This window comes from Vulpes vulpes, chromosome 1 (genome assembly GCF_048418805.1).
Source record: "Vulpes vulpes isolate BD-2025 chromosome 1, VulVul3, whole genome shotgun sequence".
In the NCBI taxonomy this organism is placed as follows: Eukaryota; Metazoa; Chordata; class Mammalia; order Carnivora; family Canidae; genus Vulpes; species Vulpes vulpes.
In genome coordinates, this window is record NC_132780.1 from 23,478,970 (window position 1) to 23,495,371 (window position 16,402).

At 51.1% G+C, this 16,402-nt stretch overlaps 1 protein-coding gene across 4 annotated transcripts; it reads left to right on the forward strand.

The window, feature by feature from the left end:
* Window positions 1-8,160: 8,160 nt before the first annotated feature.
* LOC112908796 (uncharacterized) lies at window positions 8,161-15,492 on the forward strand. Of its 4 annotated transcripts, XM_072721453.1 has the most exons (5): window positions 8,380-8,832; window positions 10,335-10,461; window positions 10,539-10,657; window positions 10,803-10,919; window positions 11,498-15,492. In XM_072721453.1, exons 4-5 carry the CDS (start codon window positions 10,832-10,834, stop codon window positions 12,949-12,951), a joined length of 1,542 nt encoding a protein of 513 aa, XP_072577554.1. In that variant the 5' UTR covers window positions 8,380-8,832; window positions 10,335-10,461; window positions 10,539-10,657; window positions 10,803-10,831; the 3' UTR covers window positions 12,952-15,492. The 4 variants fall into 4 exon arrangements, with proteins under 4 accessions (XP_072577484.1, XP_072577554.1, XP_072577658.1 ...); XM_072721383.1 differs by lacking the exon at window positions 10,539-10,657 and having other exon boundaries at window positions 8,161-8,832; window positions 11,498-15,038; XM_072721557.1 differs by lacking the exons at window positions 10,335-10,461; window positions 10,539-10,657 and having other exon boundaries at window positions 8,400-8,832.
* The last annotated feature ends 910 nt before the right edge of the window (window positions 15,493-16,402 follow it).

The following is a 16,402-nucleotide window of genomic DNA, read 5'->3' on the forward strand; positions in this document are numbered from 1 at the left end:
GATGATGACAACACATGGTCACAGTGGATGTGGCCCGTGTCATCCTCTGCTACTTCATTCATCCACTCCAAACTTCTATCTACATTGGTCTTTGGTATCAGAGGGTACAACGGTCTTAAGATTAAAAAGGACCTGGAGCAACCTGGGTGGCTCAGCAGTTTACCGCTGCAGCCTTCAGCCCAGGGCCTGATCCTGGAGACCTGGGATCGAGTCCCACATCAGGCTCCCTGTATAGAGGCTGCTTCTCCCTCTGCCTGTGTCTGTGCCTCTGTGTGTCTCTCTTGAATAAATAAATAACATCTTTAAAAAAAATATATTTAAAAGGACCTACCATGTGTAGGGCAGGAAAATGGGCCTCAAGGAGGACCAGTTCAGACTCTGCTGCCTGTACCAGTTGTCAGATGATATGGAATCTACTGTGTGCACCAGGGGAAGGTAGTCCTGGGCCAAAGCAGGGGTGGCTAGCCTGGGCCTCCATTGCTATGTTCACACATGTCCAGCTCCTTTGCTGGCCAAGTCTCTCCTAAAAGGGACAAGTGAGGTATAAGCAAGTGAAAGAAACTAACAACCTACTGTGTTCAGGGGCGCTGACTGGACCACTGTAGGCACAGATCCAAGTGCGCACTGGTGCCACAAAGGGGCTGCAGTTCCTCAGGGCACACATGGGGTTCCTTAGGCACTACAGGGCAAAGAAACAGTGACAACAGGAACGACCAGTTCTTGGAAGAAAAAAATCACATGTGTGGCCTGCTGTGGGATAAGATTCCCAAACTGGAATTGGCCCTACAATGCCCAGAGAAACCATGGCTCACAGCCTCAGGGGCATCACCTGCTGCTGCTCACATCAGCCCCACAACACTGGCGGCACTTATGGACCATGTCCCACACAAACCTCTCTCCCGGATCCTTGGCCTCCTCTGGCTTTGCTCTAGGGTTCAGTCCCTAGAACCACCTGTCACAGCCCCCACAGTGCCCAGTCGGCTCTTCTGGAACCTGGGCCAAAACACTCCAAAGCAAGCTGGTATCTCAGCCACACTATTCCTTCCTGAAGTGTCTTGAGAAAGGTACAAAGACAGCAGCAACAACAGCACCATCCTCACAGGGGTCATGAGGTATAAATTAGTGAACATATGTGAAAAGCTGATAACAGTACCTATAACACGGTAGGCCATAATTCATTTATTGGAGCCCCCAAATCCCTTGGGAAGAGCAATTCCCTGCTTGTGAGGCACTGCACTGCCCAATCTGTGGATTGTTTTCCCTTGAATAAGGGATATCAAACTCATTACTAAATTTTTTTAGGTTTGTCATTTGACAGCCCCATGTAAGTAACACTGTTCACATGGTCATCTGATTGTCCTAGCTGTTCCCTGGTAGGAGGAGATTTGGTCTGATCACTTGGGCTAATCCTTCTTTCTTCCCACACACAGCCAGCTGGCTCCCCACCACCATCACCACCACCAACAACCACTACCACCTGCTTGTTATTCCTCTTATTCCAGCCTAAATTCCCTACATTCAGTCTCTTTTTCATAGAGATCAAGAGAAAAAAAACATTGAAGGTAGACATACTATTACAGATATGGTATAATAACAAATATATACAGTCTTTGTCTCTGATTTCCAGCACAGTGCTCCTAAAACTCTTGGGATTTCCTGAGTCATAGGAATATCTTCTGTTACTGATTAAAAGTCCCTTTCAGGGACGCCTGGTTGGCTTAGCAGTTGAGCATCTGCCTTTGGCTCAGGGCCTGATTCAGGTCTTGGATCAAGTCCCATATTGGGCTCCCTGCAGGGAGCCTGCCTCTCCTACTGCCTGTGTCTTTGCCTCTCATGAATGAATATGAATGAATATTTAAAAATAAAAAAATAAAAGCCCCTTTCAGGGGCTCCTGATGCCTCAGTTGCTTAAGCAGCCAGCTCTTGATCTCAGCTCAAGTCTTGATCTCAGGGTTGTGAGTTCAAGCCCCACATTGGGCTTTGTGATGGGAATGGAGCCTACTTAACAACTAAATAAATAAATAATAAAAACAAAAGCCTCTTCCTTTTTTTTTTTTAATTTTTATTTATTTATGATAGTCACACAGAGAGAGAGAGGCAGAGACACAGGCAGAGGGAGAAGCAGGCTCCATGTACCAGGAGTCCGACGTGGGATTCGATTCCGGATCTCCAGGATCGTGCCCTGGGCCAAAGGCAGGCGCTAAATCACTGCGCCACCCAGGGATCCCAAAGCCTCTTCCAAAACAAAACAAAACAAAACAAAACAAAACAAAACAAAACAAAACAAAACAACAAAAAACAAAACCCAAACCCAAAACCAAAACCAAAAAAGATACCAACCTCTGAACTAGTTTTTTAAAAAAGCCCCTTTCAACCAAACCCAGGATTTATGTTAGTAAGGTGACTTGAGTCAGAAAGGGGCCTAGACACCTTCAAGATGGGGCTGGATGCCAAAAGAACAAAGCTTGTGACCCCACGGTTGCCTTTACTGTTTTACTTACAAGCTTTGGGGAAGGGAGAGGGCCTGGATTGGGGTTAATCACAAATGGTCAATGATTTAGTCAATAATTGAAACTCCATAAAATCTCTCACAGTTCCTGGTTGGTAAACACATCAAGGTCCTGGGATTGTGGTGTGCACTGAGAAAGGGAAGCCCTGCCCATCTTCCCACCCTTATACCTTGCTGTAGGCACTCCTTCCCTTGTGGTATTTCTAAGTTGCATTCTTTACAATAAGCAGGTAATAGTAAATAAAACACTTTCCTGAGTTCTATAATTCGTTCTAATGAATTACCAACCTGAGAGGCGGGCGAGTATGAAAACCGTGAACCAGTAGTGTGCCAGGCAGAAATGTGAGTAGATTGGGCACCTCATATGAAGTGTGGCCATTCTTCTTGGACTGAACCCTAACCCTCTGGGATATGCAGACTGTGGGCAGTTGTGTCACAACTAAATTGAATTGTCCTATGGCCAGGTGGTGACAGAGAATTCGAGAATCAGTATTGAGACAGAAAAAAAGAAAAACTCTGTTATTAGATAATACCTATGCAGAGCCACCAGGAAATACCTAAATATACATTTGTAGTAAAATATTTAATAGAGAGAGTATACACAGGAGGAAGCAAAGACTGAGCCAACAATTAGAAGACTCTACAGAGCCAAATGTGAAGCTAAACAATTGTCAGGATTAAATCTTTTTTAAAAAAGATTTTATTTATTTATTCATGAGAGACACAGAAACAGAGGCAGAGACGTAGGCAGAGGGAGAAGAAGGCTCCATGCAAGAAACCCAATGTGGGACTCGATCCCAGAACCCCAGGATCACGACTGGAGCCAAAGGCAGATGCTCAACCACTGTGCCACACTGGCGCCCCAGGATTAAATCTTTAATTAATTCTACCACTTATTTTTCAAACAATTTTCTTCAAAAAATTAATTTCTGAATTTTCAGAGTTAAGAAAAATGAATACTAATTATATATTATTTTTAAGTATTTCAAACCACATCATGAAGTATGACAGATTTCCCTATTTAATAAAAATTCTAGGGATCCCTGGGTGGCGCAGCGGTTTGGCGCCTGCCTTTGGCCCAGGGCGCGATCGTGGAGACCCGGGATCGAATCCCACATCGGGCTCCCGGTGCATGGAGCCTGCTTCTCCCTCTGCCTATGTCTCTGCCTCTCTCTCTCTCTCTGTGACTATCATAAATAAATAAAAATTTAAAAAAAAATAAGAATTCTAGGGTTCTTAACAAATGTCTTATGCCCACCACAATTTAAGGCCATCCATATATGATCAAAGGCAGTAAGACTTTCAGGAAGCCCTGGAACATCTAGAGAATGAGGTAACCTTCTAATACGAGCACCCACCTAGGAACACATGGCAATTTCAAGCCGAGCATGGGCAGGCAGGACAGCTGATATAAGGCCAGCAGTGCCGGTTTCCAAATCACTGCCCACTCCAGCAGCCAGCTGCCCTGAGAGATGAAAGGTAGGAGCAAATGAGGTTATGATTCCTGCAGCAGTCAAGAATGGAACCCTCTGAACTAGGATGGAGTGTGAGAGGATGCTGGTGGCTAGAGGCACTTTCTGACTCCCAGGTACAGAAGGCTGTAACACTGTTAGGGATGTGGCCCAAGACAGGTGTGGTGATTTCCACAAGTCACAGAGGTGCCCAACATTAATGCAAGGCTGCCCGGGACAGGAGCTGAATGTGAATACTCCCAACAACCTGGAGTTGTGCATTCTTAGTCCAGTATTTTAGATGTGAAGAAACTTAAATCACAGACAGGGGACATCGGGGCCCATTATCACACAGGTTATGGTCAGAGGAACCCACCTGCAAACTTAGGTGAGACTGACCTACCCTGGGCCTAAGCTGACTCCTCTTCCTCCAACTTGCATATATATATTTGAGAGAGAGAGGGAGCATGAACAGGGGAGGGACAGAGGAAGAGGGAAAGGGAAGAGCAGACTCCCCATTGAACGGGGAGGAGAGCCCAACTTGGGGCTCCATACTTCCACCCATGACCTGGGTGGAAGTCAGATGCTTAACTGAATGAGCCACCCCCGGTAGCCCCCCTCCATATTGCATTCTGCATCCAGCTGGACATGTGCATATATTTTATGCAAGTTTGAAGCATGTGGAAATCACATGCTTGGAAACACCAGATACAGAACATCTCATTTGATTCTGCCACTCCGAAACAGTGTAGACCTTTCTCTTCACAAAGTTAGGAGGGAATAATTCTTGCATGTCCCTAACTGTGGATGGTGAGGCCTGTAAGAATGCATCCCATGCTAAGAGGCTTGCCTGTATTTCAAAAAAGATCCCACTTGGACTGTTTGTACACAAGTATGCTACCTTGTCAAAGTGTAACCGAACTCAAGGGATTCACTGCTTAGCGTGCATTAAATTGAACACAACCCAAGGAAGTGTTAAAGAACTTTTTAATTACTTGTTACTAAATAAGTAAGGAACCAGGGCACTGTGTACCGGTAGGGTTAGTACAGGAAGGTTTTTTGTTTTGTTTTGTTTTGTTTTTTTTTTGTTTTGTTTTGTTTTTTTGAGAGAGAGAACACAAGCTGGGAGAGGAGCAGAGAGAAGGACAAGCAGACTCCTGCCGAGCATGGAGCCCGACACAGAACTTGATCCCAAGACCCTGAGATCATGACCTGAGCCAAGATCAAGAGTCAGAAGCTTAGCCACCCAGGCGCCCAGCAGGCTTTTTATTCAGTGTATTAGGGTGTGGAGACAGGGAGCTTGCATATACACTAAGGAACCTACACACATTGTATTACTTAGGTACTTTGGTTCAACTGTGTCTTGGTTTGCTGTCTTGATGGAAGTAAATTACTCCCTTTGGGTTTGTTGTGTCCTTTTAAACACTAGACATTGCAGAACATCCTCCCACTCTGCTGGTCTCTTCTGATTCCCAGCCCCTTGCTGTGACCTCATATCTCACCCTTTCCCCTCATCCCTCATCTCTTTCTCTCAGGTCCCCCAACACCAGTGTCCCCTTATTGTGTCCTCACTTGGTCACATGTCCTTGAAATGCCTTGTTAACATGCTATTTGATGACATTCATTTGTTCTTTCCAAAGACCAAGACCTGCTGCCCAACATGGTGCTCCTCTGCCACCAGAGGCTAAGGCTGTACCAAACTTCCCAGACAGATAAGTGAGCAAGGGACCTATCATGTCACTTTGTACTTGTACCTGCGCAGAGTCTCCCAGTCTGGGCTGTCAAACCTAATTCCTGTCCCCTGGGCAGTGACCCCATGGACTCCATCCTGGCTGTGTCCAATATGCACTCAGTTAACTGGCATGTCTCTGTTTTTTCAGCTGTTAGCATGGAGCAGGGGAAGAGCAGGAGTTATATGACCAGAAAGATAACCATCATGAAATATACCCAGAGCCTTTTCCCTACAAAGATATATACTACCAAGAATAAAGCTGCTAGAGCCATCTCCAGCTGGGTGAAGGACATTGCTCCCATTACATGAGACAAGATTGCATATGACCAGAAAGATAACTATCTCATGAAATATGAGATTTCATATTTTCCCTACAAAGACATATACTACCAGGAATAAAGCTGCTAGAGCCATCTCCAGCTGGGTGAAGGACATTGCTCCCACTACAGGTCCCTCTAGCCTTCTTCTCTCACCTAAGTGAGAGAGATCATAGTCAGCAGGGGCCAGGGCTTCTAGCAAATACTTTGAGAATGCTGTAGCCAGGGAAGGCAGTTGGGGTCAAGGAAGAAAAAATGAAAGAAAGAAACTACGGTGGTGGAGATATGCTCCTCAGACACAGTGCTACTAAAGATTGGGATTCATTGGAAGATTTAGTATGATCCTTCCCCTCTCACCCTTTACACATCAGTGGAATTCCAGTGTAACAGAGGATTACAACTAAAAGAGATGCAAGACACGGACTCTCTCTGGAGAAGAACACTTACCAGAGCACAAAGTCTACAGAACAGACAAAAACTAGACCACTAGAGGAATTTGAAGCCTCTAGCACCCATAGTTACAACAAACATTAAGTACAGTCCTACTTTGATCCATATTACCAAACCTCCTGTTTACTTTTGTTCCTGTTACCAAACATAATTCTCGCTTTCAACAACAAATGACAAGGCATATCAAAAGGCAAGGAAAAACAGGCTGAGCACACACAAAACAATCATCAGAATGACAACCAGATAGGACACAGAAGTTGGGAGTATCACACAGGATGTAAAATAACTGATTAAGATGTTAAGGGTCCTAGTGGAAAAAAAGTAGACAAAATGCAGGAATAGATGGATAATGTAAGCAGAGAGATGGAAACTCTAAGGTAAGATCAAAAGTTAAGGCTAGAGATAGAAAACACTAGTAGTAATGAAGAGTGCCTTCAACTGGCTCATCAGCAGGCTCAACCCAGCCAAGGAAAGAATGGATGCTCAGCACAATTCAGCACAATGCAAATGCTTATTACTATCTGTTTCACAGATGAGGACACAGGGGTTCACAGAAGTCCAACCAGGTTAGCTAGGGCCCCACCACCGGCCCCAGACAACACCCTCCCCATGCCCCCCACAACCCCCCACCGCGAGCCACCTGGCAGTGCAATCTTGTTCAGGGTGAGATCTGAATCAGGGATATGGAGCTACTCTGTGTACAGAGGACGACTTGTTGCCATTTTTATTTCATTTCCAATTCATTAAATTGTGAGCACCAAACAATTAGCATTTCTCTAAATAGTAGGCAATCAAGATCCTTCTAGTCTAACTAATTACACGTTATAGGGATAATTTTAAAACACGAAGTTTTAAAGAAATTAAATGTCTCCAAACATTCAAACAGTGCTTGAAATGTTAATGCCTCTAAGCTTCTGAATAAGTCACGAGTTTAATATGTTAGATTTTCTTAAACTCTTTCAAAGCGAGCATCTATAGCGGAGATAGATGCATATAGAAGGAGGCAGGAATAATGAACGAACTTGACACACATTAATTCCATATTTCCTTAAAACAGTGGGTAATATGCGGTGGGTAACATGACTGTACCACCTTATGCATGCAGATTACCGACCCTGAAAAAAACCAAATCGTCCCAGTGGAGCAACAGAGGGAAAACCTCTTCTTCTCTGCCAGCAGTCACTCGTGTGCAGAGACTGCCTTTCCTTTTGTTTTTAGGTGTGACAGACACTCAGGTTGGTCCCGAGGAAAAGACACCGAGGAATCAATATCGTGATGTGCCAACAACACCCAGACGACCCAAAGACAAGCAAGTCTGGGAAAATACATTCTGCGCGGTCCAGTTTAGTAAGGTAAACAGATGGCTTAGGGACGTCTCAGAGAACAATTCAAACTCAAGAAAAATTTAGGCTGGGGGCTTGCAGCCCTTGGGGTAGAGGCTGCAAAAGTGATATTAACCCTTCACAGGACACAGAGAGGCCAAACCCGAGCCCAGGCCTCCAGAGGCAGCGCTCGGGTGGGCACTGCCAGGCTCGGTGCCAAAGCGCCAACCCTCGCACACGCACACACCCCGCCCGCAACGACACTGGGCTTTGTCCTTAAAGCCCCAGGCTGGGGTCGCCTCCCGGGACCTCAGCAGTTTCCGCTTCTGCGCGTCCAGCATTTAGTGTCGGCGGCCGCTTGGGTGCACGCCGGGATCCCAGAACCCCGAGCGCAGGCCCCCCAGCCGGACGACTCCCCACCTCACGCGCGTGGGCCCACGGAAGCAGGGTCGTGCCTGCGGGAACCCATGTCCCAGAGCGCTGCGCGGAGATGCCTGACGGTCGCCAGAGGCGTGGGCAAGGGTACCGCGGGACTGGCCGCCGAGCCGGCGGAAACTACGCTTCCCAGAAGGCGCCGCGCGTGCGTCCGCAGCGCTCATGGGGCCAATGACGGCTTGCGGAGGCTGGACTTCCGGCGTCCGGGGGCTGTCACTTTGCTGCGGGGCGTGGGGCCACACCGGTGTCGGGGACTGAGGCGCGACCGGCCCGGGTCGGTTTTCCAGAGGCTTGGAGACCCAAGGCGAGGGCTGCGAGGAAGGCGCGAGCGGAGGGCCGCAACGCGCACGCCGTGATCGTGGGCGACGGTCGCGTCCCCCGAGCCTGGGTTTCTCCGGGTGTAGCCTGGGACGCCCCGCAAGGCTGTGGGGCGGTGCCCAGAGTCACGTGTTCTCCGACCCCCGGGCGGCAGGGGCGGCGGCGTCCTGGGCGTCTGTGCCCTCGAACGACGGGAAGACTGAGACCTGGAGCCGGGACGTCGCGTTGTGCGTCGCTTTCTGCGCGTCCTCAAGCAAGAGTTCTGATGGCGACCGCGGCGCTGACAGAGCCCGCACAGGTGAGTAGAAGAAACGTAAGACCACCAACCGCCTGCTCCCTCCTCGAGGCACCTCGACTCAGGGAGGGACTTTACTTGGACGTTTTGTCTCCCCTCCCGGTCCGTCCTAGGCCCGGGGGCTCAGGCCAGTGGAGCGTGCACGTGTGAGATCCCCACTTCTGGCAGCCAAAGGAGTGAGGTGTAGACGGAAGTTCCCAGCAGAGGGTCCCACGCGTGCAAAAGCTGGGAGGGGAGACTGAGCCTAGGTGCTTCGGGAACTGAGCTTCCAGACGTGAGCAAGGAAGAGAAATAGCAGGCTGAGGAGTTGCGTCGGGGCCCGGGGAGGAATCGAACAGAGCCTGGACGTGCTTTAAGTTAGGATTTTTAAAGTATCCCACCGTTTCCTTGGCGGAGAAATGACGCAGAGCGGGGGTGGCCGTGTGCACGGAGCAGGCACTGCCACAGTCTGGGTAGCCGAAGACGGCACCTGCTGCAGGCACGCTGGGCCAGCGGAGACGGGAAAGGGGTTGGATTCCCGTGGGTCTGAGGTCTCAGGTGTGGCGTGTGAGCCAGTGGCCCTAGTGTAGCACAGTCCCAAGTTTTTTGGCCTGAGCACCCAGAGGAACGGAGGTGCTGTAGACAGGAACAGGAATTTGAAGGGAAAGCAGGGTGCGGAGTAAGATCAGGGAGTCTGTGATGTCCCAGGGTGGAGGTATGGTCTGGACCGGGAATTGCAGATGTCTAAGGATAGGGGCCTGACATTCTGAGCCAAGGCAAGGCCTGGGAATCAAACTTAGGAAGGAATCTCGTGGATGCGGCCAGGGATGGGTAGCACTCCAGGGAGATGAAGAAAGGCTGGTAGCCCCTGGGGCTCTTGGTGGAGGATGGGGGGTGGAGCTTGGCTGGTGGCTGAAGGCAGGGTTTAGGCCAAGGAAATGGGGGAGGGACCATAGTTTGGAGGGAGGGTGGAACTGGCTTCCTGTGTGCCCACCAGATCCTTGGGGCCCCTCCTGTAGTGACTGGAGGGGATCAGCCGGCCAGTCGTTCATGCTGAAGGAGCAGTCTTGGGATGTCAGGCAAGTTCAGCAGAAGGGGGCATCCCTGCGAGCATGGGCATGTCCTGCAGGGTCCATAGCTGGGACTTGTACAATTGCTAATTCCAGGAACAGTTAAGGGTATGTCTGGGGAGGTCAGTCTGTGCAAAGGCTGGAGCATGAGTGTGCACCTGGGCCTGCCTTTGGGGTGGTAGCCATCTGAAGGCCGAGAGCTAGCTCTGCCTGCCTTGTGTAAGTGGCCAGTCAGGAGGCCGAGAAGGCATCTATGGCCTAGACAGGTAGGGTTTAGGAAAGAGGAGGGAAGTTGCATCTGCAGAGTTGCAGAGCCTGGGGAGAGGAGGGTAAGGGGGAGCAAGGTAAGCCTCTGAGGGATATTGGGAAAGATAGCCCTTGGGACAGGGAGGTGGGTCCTGGGTCGTCATCAGCCATAGCTTAGATCGTGTCCATCCCCCCCGCCCACTGTTGTAGAGCCTGATGGCCTTTGAGGATGTGGCCGTGTACTTCTCCCAGGAGGAATGGGAGCTCCTGGATGCAGCCCAGAGGGCCTTGTACTGCCACGTGATGCTAGAGAACTTCGCACTTGTGGCTTCACTGGGTAAGGCCCTGGGTTTTCCATGGGAAGCTCTGTTGTTGCCAGCACTAACCCCTTATCTCCTGTTGGCCTATGAGCAGCCTCATACCAGCTGGCTGAGTGTCCCTGTGCCGCTGTGGCGCCTCTGTGTCCAGGCTCGGCCCCTTTCATCTGGTGCTGCCAACACGGTTCTCCTCACAGGGACCATTGAACTCTTCCTGTGAGTCTTGCCATGTGGTGTGGTTTTCTTGATTGCACAGATGACACCACCTATACCCCCATAAAGCCCTGACTTCTGCCATCTGTTGGGCGGTAGGTTGTTCTGAGCTGGGCCTAGCCCCTCACTTGCTTGTCTTTTCTTACAGGGCTCTCTGCGTCACGACCCCGGGTAGTCATGCAGCTTGAGCGTGGCGAGGAGCCCTGGGTTCTCAGTGGGACAGTTGTGATGCCAGCCAGGAATGCTCAGAGGAAGGCCAGCCCTGGTGAGTGGGGACTCAGATGGAGTGAGCTTGGGCCCATCTGCCGCCACGCTTCTGTCCCCTTTCCCTGCCTTCCTGGAGGCTCTCATCTCCCACCTCCTGCCTGACTCCCTCCCGTCCTCCTTATTTTTTTTTTTTTTTTTTTTTTCCTCCCGTCCTCCTTATACCATCAGCCGCTCCTGGAGACTCTGGCCTTGGCTTGCCCATCAAGGGGGAGGGAGATCCCAGGGTACCCCATGCCAGGCAGTGGGGCACAGCCTTTACCAGGACAGTCTGTGACCCACACTCATGGCACTGGCCACACTATGGGAGAGGCAGTGGGGGGGCGGGGGGGTGCACAGGCAGGAACAGGGTTTGAGGGTAGGGCCTATAGCATCAGGTAGCTATTTGTGTAAGGAACAAAAGCAGGCTTGAGGAGTCCCCTGGGACAGAAGTGAAGTACATACGCTGGTATCTGGCCACGGCTTTTCTCCCCAGCTTGCACACCCAGTCCTCAGCATTCCTTTGCCTGACCACTAGGCATGCCCCAACCATCCCCTCTGGCCAGGATGACCCAGGATCCACCATTTCTGTGCCTTCAGGTTCCCGTCATCTGGCATACGACAGGGTCGTTCCTGGAGAAGCAGCGCTGCCAGGGGCCCTCCATGATGGCTCCCGTCCAGCGCCTACAAGGGTCCTTCCCTTCACTGGCATGTGTGATCGTGGGAAAAGCCTGGAGGACTGGCAGGGCATCTCCTGTTCTCAGGAGAAAAAACCCACAGGGGTGTCTGTAATCTATTGGGAACGGCTCCTGCTGGGTCCTGGCAGTGGGGAGGCCAGTGTGAGCCTCAGGCTGACCTCTCCACTGAGGATGGCTGAGGACAGCTCACCCAGGGAGAAGGCCCTTATGAACCGCCCCGTGCCAGGCAAGCAGCTGAGGGCATGTGGGGGTCAGAAGCCATATGGGCGGGAGGCCCCTGGGAGAGCCTTCCCCAAAATTCCAGAATTTGAGGCTGGTCTCACCTCTGGGCAAGGTGGTAAGGGTACAGCTAGCCACAAGCCTCATGGACTCCCTGCTGGCCAGGAGCCCCCGACCTGGCATCAGCTGGGCAAGGCCCTCCACACAGGCACTGGCCTCCTTTCAGGGGAGAAGCCCTTCGAATGCAGGGCATGCAACAAAGTGTTCGTGAAGAGCTCCGACCTGCTCAAGCACCTGCGCACCCACACTGGGGAGCGGCCATATGAATGTGCTCAGTGTGGCAAGGCCTTTAGCCAGACATCACACCTGACGCAGCACCAGCGCATCCACAGTGGTGAGACACCCTATGCATGCCCAGCCTGTGGCAAGGCCTTCAGGCATAGCTCCTCCCTGGTGAGACACCAGCGCATACACACAGCTGAGAAGTCTTTCCGCTGCAGCGAGTGTGGCAAGGCCTTCAGCCATGGGTCCAACCTCAGCCAGCACCGCAAAATCCACGCAGGTGGGCGGCCCTACGCGTGTGCCCAGTGTGGCCGCCGCTTCTGCCGCAACTCACACCTGATCCAGCATGAGCGCATGCACACGGGTGAGAAGCCTTATACCTGTGCTCTTTGCGGTGCTACCTTCAGCCAGGGTTCCTCACTGTCCAATCACCAGCGTGTGCACACAGGCGAAAAGCCCTTTGCCTGTGCAGAATGTGGCCGTGCCTTCAGTCACAGCTCTAACCTCACGCAGCATCAGCTACTGCACACGGGTGAGCGGCCCTTCCGCTGTGGGGACTGTGGGAAGGCTTTTGCCAAGGGCGCAGTGTTGCTCAGCCACCGACGCATCCACACGGGTGAGAAGCCCTTTGTATGCACACATTGCGGCCGTGCCTTCCGAGAGCGCCCAGCCCTCTTCCACCACCAGAGGATCCACACAGGAGAGAAACCTGTGCGGAAACCGCGGCGTGGGACAGGCCTGTGCCCCCAGGCCAGGCCTTCTTTGGGAGCATCATCAGAGGGTTCACTGGGGAGGGAAGCTGGGCCCACTCCCACTTCAGGTCCAGCCACAGTTTCAAAACCTGCTGAAGCCTGAGTTCACAGCTGGTTGTCTAAACACCTGTGTCGCCCACACATCCACATTTTGGGGAAGACATGGCCGTGTACTGTGGTTCCATCTGCACATGGTGATGATGTTTGCCATTTCAGCCACAGGTCATCCCAACGGTCAGGCTGCAGAATTATCAGGGGGCTGTGTGGATGCTGGGACTTTGGTAGGGCAGAGACCTGGCAGAGTGCTGTTTCATGCCTATTATGACGTGGGTACTCAGGTGAGGAGGAGGAGGGCTGGAGTGCTGGGGAGGTGGTCCTAGAAGGTTCCCACGTCTGTACACCAGTGACTGCCATGCTGACCCTCAGGATGTTCCTTCAAGACCTCACTTCATCCAAGGCCTCCTGTGAGCAGACCCAGGGGGTAGGACGTCATGTGCTGTCTGGTGTTGGCCTTGGGCTCTAAGTCTCAGCTTTCACCTCCGGAAAAGAATGGGAGGGAGAGAAAGGGAGGGAAGGAGGGAGGGAGAGAGATTCAGGCCTACCGAGGGTATCTGCAGGACCGTGATAGGCAGGATCTTGATAAGGGCCAACATGTGCCCATTGCCACCCCTGAGGTGGCTGCTGTGGTTGGTACCCCATTTCTCCGATGAGGAAACTGAGGCAGAGAGAGGGGATGTGAGTTGCACACAGCAGAGCCAGGACATGGCTCCTGGCCATAGGGTCAGCATCCTGAGCTCAGCACTCTGCCCCCGTGCTCTGGCATCCATGCTCTAGTCTGCCAGTGTGAGAGCTGGGTGGTGCCAGGCCTGGCTACCTGCATCTAGAACTCCCACAGATGGTGGAGCAAGTAGAGGTAGAGGGCCCTGAGTTGAGGAGAGGGAGACCCAACATCAAGAATGATGGCTCTTTAGCCATGCTCTTCCATTCAGTTTCTCATCCAAGCCTCAGGATTGGCCACATTCTCTTGTTACCAAAGGCTCCCTTACAGGAGCCTTTATATCCCCACTGCCCTGAGAAGAGGTGATCATAACAGGTTTGGAGGAGACCAGAGGGGACTACTTGTTTCTGCAGAGTCTGGTGGACAGGTGTCCACCAGTTCTCTTGCCTCAAGTGGAAAGGGGATTTGCCGTTCCCTAAGGCCATGTGTGTGCACCCTCCCATCGTGGGACACCTCCACATGGCTGGGACACTGAGTCAGATGGGTGGGATGGGGCCCAGGTTTCTCCCTGTGGCTCTCAGTGGACCAGCTTCCATCGTGACCTGAGGCTTTACTCCCAGGGATGTTAGTGGACTCTTGGGAACAAAAAAGAAAAGACCCAAAAGTAGAAGTTGGAATGGGTGTATATTGTGCAAATCCTTGCACAACACTATGGAAGTGCACAGCCTGGCCTCCCCTCCCAACCTCCAGATTATGGTTCGGGAGTGTTTAACGACACAGTCTTCACAGAGCTGTGAAGTTTTGCTTCAACCAGGTCCTTTTGAGAGTCTAAGGATTAGATACACAGCTTGCCTGCTCCCCAAATAAGGGTCTGGGACGTTTATGTCTTCATGACAGCCAAAGGTTCATGGGAGTCTGCGAAGAGACTTGGGCTATGTTAGACATCATGAAGCTGCCCAAGTCTCAGTTGTTTTTTTTTTTCCAAGTCTCCGTTCTACTATAAGATGAGTCTTTGTAGATCCGGGCTTGGGAGCCTGAGATAAGGGGGTACCCTAGTCCCATCACCAAGGTTCGCAGCCACCTGTCACACAAAATGAACACAGAAATGATGTCCCCCCCCCCCCCACATTCACCTGCCAGCACGTTCAGACTTATCTTCCATCTCTGGAACCTCGTAAGTCCTATAATGAGAGGAGATGTGGCAGCAGTGAGAGATGTCTTGCAGGGAACTGGGTCCCCAAGATCGTTGGAGTATAGTTCCACTGAACCAGAACTTCTGGTATGGTGCAGGACCTTGAACCACTGTCCACCCCTCCTGGACTCCTCTGCTCGGACCTTGTTCCTACTCCATTTCCCCCAGATTCACTTTCAGGAGGGTGACTTGAGTATGCTACAGCCTCACTCCACACTCTGTTCAGAGACCTCTGGGGAATCCATGGGATTTGGGATAAAAGGCATCTGTCAAACACCAAGTGGGTACTCAGCAAATTATATTCGACCTTTTCTGCATCTTCAACTGAAGCTCCTGGAGTCCAGTTTCCAACCTGAGCCCTCCTGACCCTTCGACCCTCCCATCCCCCTATGTGTGAGGCATCCTGCCATCTCTGACTTCCTCCATCTGAAACCACTGCTCCCAATACCCAGGACTTCAGTGGCTCTCACCTTGATCAGCAACTATTATAGTCACCTGCCTTCATCCATGTTTTGGCCTTTGCATTGCCCTCCTCCAGTCTTCTGTGGTCATGCTGGGTCCTATCATGCTGGGCTGATTGTACTGGTGTTAACCCTGAGCAGGCTATGCATGTAAGTTTCCCTGGGTTCCTGGATCAAGATGGACTGAATACATACCTCACTTGGTTCGGAAACCTAATGAAACTTTATGGAGGAGTGTGTTTAGAATATAAACCTACAAGTATTAAGGATGGAGTAAGAGGTGTCAGGCAATGGCATTCTGAAGCTAGGATTGGATGGGAATGGGTGAACCTTCACTGATTTAGTGAGAGCCACATACAAAGTTGCCACTGGGGGAAGTAGAGGGTGGTCCCTGCAGGCTTATGCTTCAGAGCTCCAGAGGGCTTGAAAACCAGCAGCCTCTACCCTGAGTCTCTTTGAGTTACACACCACAGAGTTCTTTGCGACCCCTACCCTCTACCTAACAGCTCCCACAGTGACCCAGGTGTCATTACCAGTATCCGAGCTCTCCAGGCCTACAATCCCAATCTTTATATCACAGGTGCCACAGCCTACAACATCTGTAGCAGGCAGGCGGGCAAGCAAGCAATGATTTCTGCCATAGAGCACAGACCTCTTCACTGAGGATTTTTTTTTTAAGATTTTGTTTATTCATGAGAGAGACAGAGAGGGGCAGAGACCTAGGCAGAAGGAGAAGCAGGCTTCCTGCAGGGAGCCTGATGTGGGACTTGATCCCAGGACCCAGCGATCACGACCTGAGATAAAGACAGACCACTGAGCCGCCCAGGTGCCCTTCACTGAGGATTAATGTGGTATTCCCCTTTTCTTGGTGTACAGCTCTTAAGATGCCTGGGCAGCACCTGAAGCCCCTGACATGGGGTGGATTGCACTCCCTAGAGGTTCATTGCCCTCAAATTCTTATCTGCATTTATCCTAATTCCCAAAGAAGTACTTCCGGTTCCTGAGACAGGATTATGCTTCCCTAACGTTTTGCCACTCGTGACTCCACCTCTTTGTTTCCTTGGCCCACAGTCTAGAGTTCCATAACAATCAAGTAACATTTAAAGCTTCTGACAGAACAGGTACTACACTTTTCTGATACCAGCAAAAGCATGCTCCTTTCTACAGTTCTCACAATGCCTGG